This window comes from Anabas testudineus, chromosome 4 (assembly GCF_900324465.2).
Source record: "Anabas testudineus chromosome 4, fAnaTes1.2, whole genome shotgun sequence".
NCBI lineage: Eukaryota > Metazoa > Chordata > Actinopteri > Anabantiformes > Anabantidae > Anabas > Anabas testudineus.
The window spans coordinates 10,768,693-10,783,548 of record NC_046613.1 but is presented as its reverse complement, the minus strand read 5'-3'; the positions used below and the strand labels follow the sequence as shown (position 1 = coordinate 10,783,548).

General features: G+C 39.8%; 1 protein-coding gene across 1 annotated transcript in view; it reads left to right on the top strand.

Annotated features, from left to right (window-relative positions):
* LOC113152278 (zinc finger protein GLIS1) overlaps positions 1-14,856 on the top strand; it is a 63,804-nt gene that overhangs the window by 34,191 nt on the left and 14,757 nt on the right. Inside the window, exons 4-5 of the mRNA XM_026345433.1 lie at positions 11,836-11,997; positions 14,263-14,373. Coding sequence (XP_026201218.1) covers positions 11,836-11,997; positions 14,263-14,373 — 273 coding nt within the window. The remainder of the gene's footprint in view (positions 1-11,835; positions 11,998-14,262; positions 14,374-14,856) is intronic.

Genomic DNA, 14,856 nt, shown 5'->3' with positions numbered 1-14,856 from the left:
AAAATCAGTTCTGCATTTTAAAAAAATTATTGTCTTTTGCTGACAATAATATACATGTCTTGTTAACATTTGAAAGTGTGGCATTGTCTGAAAAGCAAAATAAAAGGGAAAATTGATATTGAATTGATATTCAGCATTTTCATGCTCATTGTTAATATACACTGCCGGTCCCCAAAAAAAGTAACACACTCTGATATTTCTTTGGACTGCCTTTAGCTTTGATTGCATACCACAGTCGCTGTGGCATAATTTCGATAAACTTCTGCAATGTCACATTCATTTATTCCCGTCCAGAGTTGCATTCATTTTTCGCCAAGATCTTGTGATCATGCTCCCTGAACCTCTCCTTCAAAAAATCAATAGATTGAATAATCTGGTCATTCAGTATATTCAGGTAGTCAGATGACCTCATTCTTTGGACACATAACATTACTGAACCTAGACCTGACCAACTGCAGCAACCCCAGATCATAGCACTGCCCCCACAGGCTTGTACAGTAGACAATATGATGCATGATGGGTGCATCACTTCACCTGCCTCTCTTCTTACACTGACGCGCCCATCACTCTGGAACAGGGTAAATCTGGACTCATCAGACCACATGACCTTCTTCTATTAGAAAGTTCTAAACCCAGTTTTAGTAGTTTCATCAATCTCCTTACATGTTTTCTTTACTTAATGCCAATAATTTGGTCCTTTTGAAACAGATTTACATATTTTCCACAACTTGGATGTATCTTCCAACATGGTCGTTTAAGAAATGAGAAGCTACTCACTGCATCAGTTATAACTTGTTACCAGCTGAAAAATAATCATCCATGCAGTAATTATCCAATGGGAGGCTCTTACCAATTTGCTTAGTTAAATCTACGTGCTGATTTTTTTGGACAGGCAGTGTATATATATTTGAATTTATTTAATATTTTTATTATATGCTTTTATGTTATTTAAAAGCGCTAACAACCTCACCTCACATATTTTTACTATATAAACTGTTGGTTTCATTTGCTCGCCCCATGATGCACGTCAGCCTGTCATCAACAGAAATGAAGGAACTGCTCACAGCTGGGTCGAGTATTAAGTGTTTGGAGCTAAATTTTTGTCAGGTTTCCAAAGTAGGAACCACCAGTGGCGTTCCAAAGAGATTGATCCCCAGTGGCACACACCTTGCATCATTTCCTGTTAGTACAAAATGGTATTTTCATTTCTTGTGTAATAACATCTTGCTTAAGATGTGAAACTTGTGCCAAAAGGTATCATTAGTTCTCCAACACTGCAGGAACTGGATTCCAATCATAAATAGCATGGTAACTTTTTGCCCAGTAGATTTAGCCTGGATCAAATCACTGTGTAACAAATGATGTCAATCTTGAGCCAAAGAAAGACACCAATGAAACTTTCTGAGAAATGTTTTCATTGAAATGTTTTCTGTCCCGTTTGGATTCCTTGTCCATGGTTTCAAATATTTATGACTAGATGGACCTGCGTGTCATAGTATATGAGGTAGTTGAACTAATTCGAGTTCTCACTGAACTAGTCATTGAAGAGCTAACACCTAACAACCTGTATTGGTATAACACATAACACTAATGCACAATATAATCAGCGGAGCACTTCTTGAAAATGTTATGCACATGCTACAAGAGGTCAAGCTACCTTACTTTCAACCTTAAAACCAGGTATCAAAGCATGCAGGATTTACAACATGTGATACACTCTAATTGCATTTGTCTGGAATGTGATATTTTGAGTTTCCCCATTTCCTCAACATTTAATCACGCTCTAGTATCAGAAACCTGAAGACCCAGAACTGCGGCTAGTTATACATTGCACAGAGATTGTGTCACAATAATGTCCAATCTAATCAGTTTAACCTCTCTTCTGAACCAGATCAATTTACTTGGAGAGAGATGAGGCTGGGGTGTGTGTGTGGGGGCTCAGTAATGTTCAGGGAGTTCTTGCAGGGATGCAAGAGAGGGAAGGCTGACAGAGGCGAGCCTTCTGGACCCTTAAAAGCTTTGCTACCATGGATCATGTGCATAGCGGGAGCGTACTTAACCATTTCTTTGCTAAATTCAAACAGATAGTTATAGCCATATACAGTAATCTGTGGCCTTTTACGGACCAGGAACATAACAGGTCTTCTGTTCTGAGGCACTCATTCTCTCCCACACCTCATGTTTACACACTGGCCTTGTTTTGTGCCACAGCAGCCACTTCACCAACCCATGCACCAAAAACATGGGTGGTGTGTGTGCTCTGTGTGTGTGTTGAACAGAGGTAAATCTTTCTTTTTGTTTGTCTTGTTGTTGATTTGACAGTGTGGCAGTGAGCACTGAATAGAAAAGACCAACAGAGCAACATCTACCCCCTGCCACCTTCACATCACCCACCAAACAAATAAACAAGAAGGACATTTATACAAATTTAGACCACATCTGCCTCTGGGTCACACCACAAACCCAGGATGACAGTATCCCTCCACCCAACCAGATCCATACTCCACCCCACCAGACTACGCTAGACCTGCAGTTAATATATATATGAGAAACTGAGTTGCTACCGTGCAAAATAAACACTAAGAGAAGTATGGATAAATTACGTACCGAAAGACATGTTTACATTTAGGGTGTCAAGTTTAAATTATGCACTGCAGTGTTCTGTGGTTAGTGTGCCGTGTTTAATTTGAATGTTTGAGTAAAGAAGTGAAGGCTGAAAGAAACTGAGCCAGACAGGCAATTCACTTCCACTGATGTCACCCCAAAGATGACATTTATGCCCAGAATTAATCACAAGGTATTATGCATGACAAGTGATTTGGTATGCGCTGAATGCAGACTTCAGAACATTTTTAAAACATTAGCAGAGTTTGTTACAGGTCTTCCAAGCTTTCCAAGCTCAGGCTTGTGTGTTTTCAAATGCCCACTAGAGTAAGAGAGTGAAGAAAGATTCATATGTAGAGGTCCAAGTGTAGTACTAGGGTGTGGATTGTGGCGGTAAATGGCACATATATCAAAAAGGGCTTTACCAAAACCACATCTACTGTAATGATTGATAATGGGGGAGAGATGGGAAATTACTGAGAGAAAAACAATGCACCCAGAGAAAGGCAAAGGTCTTTTTAATGGACATATAAGGACACAGAGTGATCTAATTTCTTCTTATTTTTTTATGTGTGAACCAGCAGAACTGGCACTACAGATATTTAAGCTTGGATTTACCCTTCTCCGCTTTAGAGTTTTACACCCCAGTGATCGCCGTCTCCAGAAAGAAACCCTTTATCTTTCTGTTGACTTCTAAAAACATATGTTTCACATTCAGCCTCTTCAGCGTTTGAATTATTTTAACATTGTTGAAAAACTTTTATCTGTGGTTTAGAACCAGATTGGTTTGGTTATTCAGACAGAATAACAGTAGAAGTAAGACACCTTTAAGTCAGAGCATATCCCTTTGTTTTTTCTCATAATGTCCATCTTTCATTCTGTGTCATGTAGTATCTGCCATTGAGATTGCACTGCACTGTTGTCAGAGGCAAAACAAAATCAACTAAACATCAGCTTAACCGATATTCCAGTTTCATGTAGAAATGAACAAAACCAAGACACTAAGATTAGGCCATGCACAATTAAGAGTTCAGCCAGACAATAAATGATATGGGAAAAATGTTGTATTGTAACTCCTTGCACTCCAGCTGGCAAATTGTGACATATAACATGACACACATAAACTTACAAATATGAACCACTATAGAAAGTGGAAAACGTTTGGACTTTTGCCATTGGCAGGTTGCTCAAGTCCATCGCACTGGAATGTGGATTGTTTTTACACTCAAATAAATGTGTTTTCCTACAGGACTGTGCACACTGAATTACTGAATATGAATAGAGAATGCATAGTGAAATGTGGTAAATTGATTTATTGGAATGTGAATGAATGGTGATGTGCTTGCTGAGAACGCCTGTGACTTGATTGGACTTGACACATTGAATGTCTAGAACAGTCTGATATATTGAAACCAGCCATATGCTCATAACTGGAAACTGGACCCTGAAACCCACAGAGAGCAGAAAAGAACACAACCTTGGCACGCCGAGAAGTGAACAAATCTAGGGGCATCATGGCATACTCTATTGCACCACATTTCTTGGGCAGCTGCTTTTTTACCCACTTTGAGACCTTGAGGTCTGGTCCCCCTCCAGAGGGTTGCATAAATGCACTTTCTTCCCCTTCACCCTGCTCAAGTCCTTGGGCTGGTGTTGATCACAATGCCATGTTGACCTATTGTTCAATTTTGCTGGCATGTTTTCTGTCTGAATACTGTAGTGTTTCTGGCATCAAGGTATTTGGATTGGCAACTCACCGGTGTTCTGCAGTGTTTATTTGTTTTCACGTCAGAGTTATAGAGTCGCCAGCATGTGCTACAGTAGGCGTCAGCCTTTAGACAGCTGTGTCACTCCTTGTGTGGACAGCGGATGGCTTGCCAAAAAGGGAGAAGGAGGCCTAACAAGTCTCTACAATACAGAAACACTGTGACTGAAGTTAAGTTAAGTTACTATAGAATATGACACTAGGAAACATTTTATAATATAAATATCTTATCAGCTAAAATCAAAAAGTTGGAGAATGAAATATTCCTTGACCACAAGCAACAATTCTTGCTTTTTAAAAAAATACATTGTTAGAAAACAGCTAAGTACTGGCTGGCAAAGTACCTAGGTTTTCTGGATTGAGTCTGGTTTGGTGGTCACTTTTTTCTGTTTAGTACATTAATGGTTTATTTTAAGAATTGTTGTCAGAACCGAGGTGTCCTTTGAGACCTGTGGCAATAACCAAAGATGCCAATTTCTCCATTACCAGCAGCCTCAGTAGACCAAAATGAAATGCCGTCACAAAACATGTTGCATTTCGAGTTTTCACTTTGGAAAACTAAGGGGATTATAAGTAGACAGTTGACAAGAAAGGGTAAAGTAAAAAAAGACCAAAAGTAATAGAGAAGAAGATTTTCCATTCTTAAGTACTGGAGTTGCCAACATGCAAAGGTGCCAAGTGCAGCTCAAGCATATTAGACTTTTGGACCATGTAAAAGAACAATATCTGTGGAGAGGAATGTCAAACAAATTCCTAAAATACAAAATGTTCTGCAGAAGCTCTCGGCGGAGAAGTCACAGAGGAGGGGGAAAATAAGGGATGCTGGTGTTGATCCAGTAAAAAGATCATTGCAAAGCACAGGCCAATCATCACATTGGATTGTATTGTTTGTCTTACGTCTAACAAAAGAGCAATAAAGCGCATCAATTAAATATAATGTTATTGTCATCACTGGCTGTTGCTGAATCGGTGTCTGTCATCCCATTTTACCAGCAGTATAAAATGGAGTCACTGAGTTTGTTGAGCTATATAGCACCCTGTTGCAGGGCAAGAGGAGCTTATTGGCAGAAGGGGGTAGAAGAGAGAAAAGAGAGTGTGAGTGAAAGGTGCTGGACAGATTGAAGCCCGGGTGTCAGAGGACACCGTAGTTCAAGGGCCCATCAAACAGGATCCTGAATTGGCTGCCAGTAACATCAGTCCAGGCGCCGGCTCGGTACACAGATCATGTTTAGGATTTTCATTGCGTAACCCCCAGTCTGTCTTTTTCATGGCGGGTTTGGATTTCATGAATGGGTTTATAATTAATGCCTTGATGGTTACTAATGGCTGTGGCACTGGAGGCTTTGTATCACACTCTAATTAGCCATTATAAATGGTTAGGATTGTTGGTGAGAATAAACACGCTGTCACAAAACAAAAAGTGGGGTGGCTCTTATAACGTCTTTGACTGAATGAGAGGTCACAGGATCATGTCTCCATCTCTAAAGGGAAGCCGGTGCTTTTCATAATGGTTATTGAGCTCATATACAAACCCTAGTCTACAATAAATCTTTCTCATCTTTCACTCTCACTGTTTTAAAAACAAAGCAAAGTAATTTCCATTGGAACTTAAAAAGCCACTTTTGGATGCTCATTTAATAGTGTAAATACTGTACGATGACAATTTATGTGACAGCTTCATGTCAAACCTGCTAACATTACGCAACATTTACAACCACAAGTCTTAATTGCATATCGTCATATTCACGTAAATGCTGCAAAAGCACAAGATTAAATTTAAAGAGAGATAATAAATGTGTCTTGTTCTGCCTTGTTAGGACTGCAATAAAAAATTTATTTAATAATACTTTCCAGTGCAGAAGGAAATAAAATAAGATCATGAAGTGTGGCAGTAAGCCAGTTTTAAGCTGTAAGAGTGAGAGTTTTCCCCTTCACAGCGCAGGTCTGTAGGGGAAAAGAAACCTCACCAAATTCACATTCCTGATAATATTTTAGCTATATTTCATACAAACTACCTACAGCATGAATATTCAAAGCAATTGGTAACAGTAGTGTATACAGTATGTGATGTGAACAGATGGAAAATAGGTTTTTGTGAATTATATAATAATAAAAGTGATCTGTGAACTGAAATGTGTGAATTTTTCACAGAAATCTCAGGGCAGCTAGAAAAATTAAATCATTATACAATCTTTGATAATAGTTGTGGTTTTGTCGATATGGTATGGTATTTGTTGATATGAATTGATATGGATGTGATAAATAACATGAACCGGTGTTTGTTATAAGAGTCTGTACAACTAAGCTGTGCTACATACAGTCGAGTTTAAATTATGTTTGTATGAAACACAAAAATTAATATGGTAAGGCAACAAAAGAGTTAGCTTGAAGTCAGTTTGGTTCTCTGATAACACAAGACATATCTTTTTCCCCGTCAGCTGCCACATCTCTTTGAGAACGTGACCCTGTTGTCCTTTTTCCCTCAACCTGGTGAACTGATAAACCCCAGGCTGCCCGGTTTAAGAGGAAATCACATCTTAGCTCCCTAATCTGATGCAGAGCTGGTAGACATTTGAACAAAGGTCTCTGAATCACAGCAGGTTAAGTGCTTCCATGAAGCCTCACCATGTTGTTGTGCAGCCAGGCTTGCACTGTGCCAGGCCTCCACCGCAGGAGCAGGGGTTCAGATCCATCACTGCACTTCCTCAATCTCTTGCAAACAGTCTGTGAGAGGTACAAAATAGCTGGGCTGGCTCATTATGTGAGCAGCCTCATTTACTCATCATAGAAATGCTTCCTGTTGTGCCATCCACATAGTTTTTAATCTGGCCCCCAAACTACTCAGGCATGAGTGCAAAATGGCTGTTAAGAACAATTTCTTTAGTCATTTACATGACTACTTCCTCCCACCAATTTATCGGCTGAGCTCTCACTCTGCCCGCTTGTTCATTCGCATCTGGACAACACTCACTTGCTTTTAGTCCTTAGTGCTGTTTCTATTCATATCTCACCATTCTTAAATCAAGGTTTTGTTTTTTTTTTACAACAGAAGAGAGGTGATGCTTCAGGAAAAACAAAGCAAGTGTGTTTGAATTTATTGTTCTCATGTTTTTAAAAAAAGAAAAAGAAAAGAAAGAGAGGTCCAGTATTATATTTGATTCATATTAAACCCTATTCACAACAGATGAGGCTGGCTGCTAAAAAGGTCCCGCTTCACAGTGGAAATGATATGTGTAAACTATATAATGCAAATGTTTTAGTGAAGCTGTGTTTAATTTTGTATCCTGACGAAGTGCATGAGAAACCTGCCTCTCCTTAGCTGTCTCGTTGAATCATATGGATATAATTTCATCCATTTACGTTTTTCTGCTCTTTGCTGTGGTTGCCACAGGGCATTTGGAAGCAGCCAGATTAAATTCACATGTTCCTCCCATCTGCAGCCAGGGCACTCTGCTCCACAGCCACCACTCTGAACAGATCCTGAAGTGTTGGTGGTTTTCCTCATTGGTCAAGTCACAGAAAGACACCTTGTGATAACCCGACTCATGCCAGCAAATGTTTTTTTAAATACATATAAACTCGTATAGGCTGCTTTTGAGCATTGTCACTTTATAACATGTTTTATTTGGCAGTGTTTCTTTTGCCACCATAACTCTTGTTCTTCTTATCTGTCAGACTTATCATTAGAGGAGCCTGGATGTATTATGTCAAACTAATCACAGCAAAAAAACAGTGGAGTCTGGAGGGGGCTTTTTTTGGGGGGGGATGTAGATGAATAATAATGAATAATGGTGAATTTAATGCTAGTTTGCAGCCAAGCAGTTGAATTCCATCTCCCCATCATTAGTCAGAGGCCTGATTTACAATTACTGCCCCTGAGCCAGAGAGATATATTGGTGCTTAAGGAGAATGAAAGGATTCCCTCACATCTGTAGCAACCCTAGACAAGCTGTCAGGAAAGAAAGTCCTGGAGCTTATTCATGGGGAAAAGTGACTCCTGTAGTTGATGACCTTGGCTACAAGGACTAGTTATTTTTTAAGGGAAGAACCTCTACTTTACCTCTGATTCTGTCCTCTCTCCATGTCTCTTCTTACGTCATTCATTGCAGCTTTTAATCAGATTTCTCTCCTACACGTCGGCAGCCATATTTTCCCTCAGTGCTCCTCCATAACGGTTGGTTTGTTCGCATCATCTGCAGCTCCTGCTGGTTGCTAATGAGCCACCGCTTGTGAGGAGCGCTGTACACTGCTGCCTTTTAGCCCGGACACTGGCCTATTCCCTGCCAGTCAGAAGTCATTTCCCATGAAGGCCTCAGGCAGGCCTGCACCTCAACATGCCTGCATGCTGGGCCCATAATCTGTCTGTTGTGATCAGCTGCCTGTCCATCCTCTCAACCCGCTCTCGCCCCCTTCAGCCATATCAAGACCCTGCTGTCATCCCCAATGTTTACTAAACTACTGAACCTTCCCAATCTGGAGTGAGAGGGTGTCAAACTGGGCTCAAATCCCTCCACGCTTCCAGTGTCTCTGCCCTCCATAACGGCTGATCTGCTGGTTTACTTTAGGCGGAGGCTTTTAGAGAGGAAAACTAAACATGTTTAAAGTAATTAATGTGATTAGCGCCATGTAAACTGTTTTCATAGTTAATATCAAAGGTAAAATCAATCCTGTCTCAGAAGCCTCAACCACCACAACTCTCTGTTTATACTGCCTTAATCCATGTTTTCATTACTTTCTAAACTGTTTATATTTTAGGCAGCTCCTTGAGGATGGTAAAAAGGACTGACTGTCTTCCTTTTCAACATTTTTTAGAGGTTTTTAATATAATTGTATTTTTTATTTTAGTCACAAAACAGGGCGACAAACTGCCCTCATCGACAGTGTTAAAACATTGTTACGCCCTTCAGTATTAGTAGTAGTGCATTTCATTTTACCCGCACCTCAGTCCACATTTATCTAAAATGAAGTTGACAGTCACTCAACTGAGAGATTGGCCGTGCTAAAATATCTTATTCTAGCAGAAAATTTTTCATGCAGGGTTTCTGGGTAATGCCTAGAGGTGGCATTGCTTATTGGTTTCCCAGCATGCAGGAAAACCTCATCCTCCACCGTCTCCTTGCTAGTCCGGCTCCCAGAGTAATAATATGCTCTACACGATTAACACGGTTTCCTCTATGGACTCCTAACTATAATTTAGCCTCAAATTTGTATTGCGGAAAAGAAAGCAATGAAAGACTGATTATTCCCTTATACATAAATACACACTTTTGGCACGTCAATAATAGCTGTGTTTGTTTTCCAAACTTAAATGCTCGGCGCCGTGTTTCAGCAGTCAGCATGGACCGTGTCTGTCATGACTGGTGTGGCAGTGTAGATGTTCCTCTGCACTGAGATTTTTAATAAGCTTCCCACCCTGAGTGCCTCTCTCAATTCCAGCTGAAACATTTGATTGGCATGACTTTAGACTAACATGTTTATGCTGCACAGTATTATGCGATAATAACTCTGGAAGATGTTTTCCATGGTTGTACTGTGTGCTGAAGCCAGGATAGTATTCGTGTCTATGTAGCTTTGAGTCCAGGGTGGTTTTGTATTGAAGCAAACTTAATTACTGTTGGTTTTGAGAAGTTTGGCTTGTTTTGTTTGTAAGAAAAAAATCCTGTACATGTATATTTTGGTAGATTTATAGTCAACAGTTAAAGTCAACTTCACCAGCTGCCTAAATTGTTGAAAAAAATCTGACCATTAGAAAAAATGAGCATTTGATCACGGTGAAAGGAAGCTATTGTTTCTTAACTCATCAGCTCAAAGGTCTTTCAAACTTCATGAGGAGCTGTGTGTTGTGTGGCTATAATCAGGGAGATTAAGACTCTTACTGAGCCGCACAGACACATTCACGCACACCCGCAGATCAGCTTGGTCACCTAACACGGCTCTACCATGACAGGCTTAGGTTTCGCCTATATTAAATGGAGCCTCAGTGAATAGAAGGCCCTGCCTGTGCCGTATGAGTGAATGAAGGAAGCCATGGATGAGCATTGAGCCCAGATGAAGCTGAAGGCCCATTAGCAGAATGGTGACACTCTCTCCTTAGCTGTAACCTGACCTGCTGTCAGCAGGCTTCACTAAAGGTCAGGGTACAATGGACAGTAGAGACCGCAGGTCTTCAGCAACAGTTTGTGAACTGAGGTCAGTTTAGAATTTGTTTTAGGAAAGACTAGAAAGACGGAAAGACTCATCTTTATTTATTAAGAGTAAATGAAGACAGCGATCATCTTCTTGTTCTATGCAATTCACCTTTTTGCATTATGCTGAATACATAAATAAATACATACATAAAAATAAAAAGTGTGAATGTGAATATAACTATTTTGCAGATTCAGTATAGTATTGATTTGTGCACTATTTCCAAATCGTATATATATAGTTTGTTTCCACTGCAGAAACTTTTTCATAGGACCCAGAACCTTTTGAGGTTAATCTGTGTTTTGACTGGAGAGACCAGAACAAACTTTGTTACTGTACAGTTGTTTTTAAAAAAATATGGAGGTCTGGGTATATTGTTGTCATGGGGCTCCCTAATACCATAATGAGATTAAAATGAGGTTATTGAGAGTAACACTGAACTATGCTTCCTCTACTACCTCTTCACTTAGTGACTCTTTACAGGGCAGCCTCTACAGGGGGTCTTGAGATGGACCGTCTCATTAGGCAGTCCCCTATATTTTAAGCTTAGGAGCAGGAGTGGATACACGAGAAGCCTCATCAATCATGCACATGTTAACAAATCTGTGGTGTTCATTGGCCAAGTGGATCAAATGGGCCAAGCTGGGTCGGATATGAGCTTGTTTACAGTCACTGTCACTTGTCAGTCTAATGTACTATATACACAACAGAACACTTATCTCATGCTATGCATTACAGGCCATTAACCCGCCGCTGCTCGGGACACTCCAGTTTCTCCTGTAATTTAGATGCAGTGGCAGCCTTAGGCAGGTGTACTGTCACACATGCAGATGTCTTTCAAGTGGACAAGGGGTCCTTGGATAGGCTGTGTAATTTTAGAGCCATGGAAAAAATGTTTGCAATTATACCACCCATGTTCTTAAGCATCTCTCACTTTTCCATAGCTGGTGAGTCTGTGGTGTAGAGGAGTAACACTCCTCCAGCTGCATGAGTGATCAAGGGACTAAGGGAAAGAGTGGGACAGCGTCTTTCTGAGTCACAGATGTACACGTATACAGAGCCCACATTGAACGAGAATTTGTGAACTTTACACTGTTTAATTTCTTTTCTCCATGTGTGTGTGCTTCTCCATGTATATGTATGTGTGCATGCATGTGGGTGTTTGTTGATTTCCCTTGTGTGGTCCTTTGCATACGTGCATGAGTGTGGTTGTCTTTGTGTGTAATCTCTGTATAATCTGTGTGTGTGTGTGTGTGTGTGTTGTCTACCTTCCTCCACAGTTCGAGGGTTGTAACAAAGCATTTTCGCGTCTGGAGAACCTGAAGATTCACCTTAGGAGTCACACAGGAGAGAAGCCGTACCTGTGCCAGCATCCTGGCTGCCAGAAAGCTTTCAGCAACTCCAGCGACCGCGCCAAACATCAGCGCACTCACCTGGACACGGTTAGAAACAAAGTCTCTGTTCTGTCTCACCTCCCAGTGTTTCGTCAGAGTAGATTAGCGTTTAAAGTGTAGTCTGGATAAAATGGTCTGGATGATCAAAGTGATGCAAAAACAATGACTGCATGAACGTACAGACTAGAGAGTGTGTTTTACGAATACAGGTTGCAATTAGTTTCAATAAAATCCACTCAGGGATTAGATTATATGGAGATTTCTAAAATTTGGTGTTGAATAACTTGCAGTAAATCCTCTTAGCATGTGTGGGTGTATGCACCTGAATAAAGCTTATACTTTGCTCCTAGTGTACCACTCCTTCACTTTTACACCAGCATTAAAAACAGCAGTACGGTCCAAGCCTCAATGCCTATTTCCACATCTTGACAGTTTTAGACTTTAATTTACTGTCACTCAGTGAGCAGTGTGGCATTCTCACTCTCTCTACACTGGCAGGGACATGCCACAGATCATTAAATGATCAGTTCCATTAGGCAGAGACTCAGCTCGGGCCATAATGGACTTGGATTGGAGCTGTGGGCTCAGACAGAGCTTTGCCTGTTTCTCTGACCTGTGGAAAGGGAAGGAAAAGTTGAGTCAGCCATCACTGCCACTCGTCATGTCTCAGCAACTCCACCAATACCTCACTTTATCACCATTCGCACGCCAGCAGAGCTATGAAGTAAATAAGTTGTTTTGCTCAAATTAAGTCCTTAAGCACAGTTGAGGTATTTGTTTGCTCTTTCGTTTCAAGGATCTTTTCACTTCTTTGCATTTTAATTTTAAAATAGTTTCTACTTTTTACCCTCCTGTTTCTATTTAAACAAACAAAACAGTGGCTATAGATGTTTAAAGGAGTCTTTTTTCAGTCCCTAAATTAATTGAGTTAGTGAAATTCTGGAAAAAAGATAGTATGCATAAGATGCTCTAGTTACAAAATTATAATTGAAAAATAAATTATTTTAAGCAGTATTTTTTTTGTATAATATTTGTAATACTAGAATATTACCCTCTTGGTTCCTTTACTTGCTGACCACAAATACCTTCTGCTCTGCGTAATAGTAAATCTTTCAGAAATGTTACCTAAGTAGAAATATAAATGTGTTTTTTTTTTATCAGTTAGGGATTTTCTTCCACCACCCACTCTTTCTACAGTAGGACAAATGATACAGCTAATCTGGGACTCCAATGCTTATGGCTCTACATTAACACCCCACTAAGGCGTTCGCTGTGCCTGCCCAACTGTCTGCCCTGCCAAAAACACTTTGGGGAAAAACCATTTTCAGGCTTTAATGATATTTATTCTGCACAGAAGTTATGCTTGATTTTAACTCAGGGTTCTCTGCTGTATTGAGTGCGTTTCTTGACAAAATAAACATGGTGGACATGAGTGGCACTATAACTGCCTTGGAATAACAAAGGCTTATTTACAGACAAAGCTGAGGTATGGAGGCAGAGGTAATAAAGACATGTATCCTCTTACATTTTAATGGGCAACTTATATTCCTGAGGATGAAAAACAAATTGCAGCGAGGGGAAAAATCCCCAATCAGCGAGCTACAAGCTATATTTGACTGCTTAATGACAGGAATGTGAAATGATGAGGAAACACCATGGCAGAAGACTCATTTTACAGATGTAATTTCTGTTAAACTGTTCTGCCTACATCTCCATCTTTACAGCCAGTCTGTGCCAGCACATACACTTGTAAACAAACTTAACTTTTCACTAGTCAGAAAGTCATTGTAGACACACTCGACTGTTCTATTGTTGGGATTTTGTGCAAAAACCTTTTGAGTGAAACACAGACATGTCGTCATTTGTTTTTATAATTGATTTTTGTAGGTATATCAATCAGTTTTTATGGTATTAATCCTGTAGTAGTAGTAATCACAGAGGTGGGGTTTTATTACTACAGTGAGATAAGATAAGAGCTGGGGCTACTGAGTACAGTATTTACTGGGAGATAATTGGGTGTTATAATATTTTACAACTGATTATTTGTCTTTTCTTTTCATCCTTTGCCTGTTCTTCCTTTTACTTCCAATGTGTGCTTTCTCAGCTCAAAAGGTAGGACTCTTTTCCTAGCTTTACTTCAACACATTGCAAACTTGCTGTGTATCAATTGTTATTGAACTTTTCCTCCTTAATTCCTTGTATAGCTTCATTAATAGGTGCCCTACTCTTTCTTCTCCTTAGATTTTCTTTCGTCAAGATGAATTTAAATGTAATTGTATTTCACACTTTGAAATGTTTTCTTTCTTCTCATAGAAACCATATGCATGTCAGATCCCTGGCTGTACTAAGCGATACACTGATCCCAGCTCTCTACGCAAACATGTTAAGATCCACTCGGCTAAAGAACAACAGGTGCGTAGAAAGGTAAGGTACTTTGTGCAAAAGTAGAAGGAAAAAGTATGATTTTTTTTTCCCCAAAAAGTGAACCAAAATATTTCCCATGATAATTGTCCTTTCCTTATTTAGGAACATTGAATAAAAACAAATGAAAGTTGTTTAAGTCAGTACAGTACACTGCTGCAGGTTTTACAGAGTACTTTATTTAATATGTTCTGTTCTAATCTAGATTAACCACAGAGCCATCTGGCTGGTTTAATTGAGGGGTTGGGAGGCAGAGGGTGGGCTAAAAGCTTTTTTTGTATTTTTTATTTCAGAATAATTTCCTCAACAATAGATCAAATTTTACCACATCTCATTGTGTTCATGGTCAAAAGCCCATTCTTTCCCTGACTGCAAATGAGTAAATAACAGAGAGAATGGGCTCATTGTTGTGGAAGGGGCTGGATGATGTGTAAAGGGAAACACGTGTGCTTGTAGCATTGTTAATAAGCTGTAGTGTGGAATACC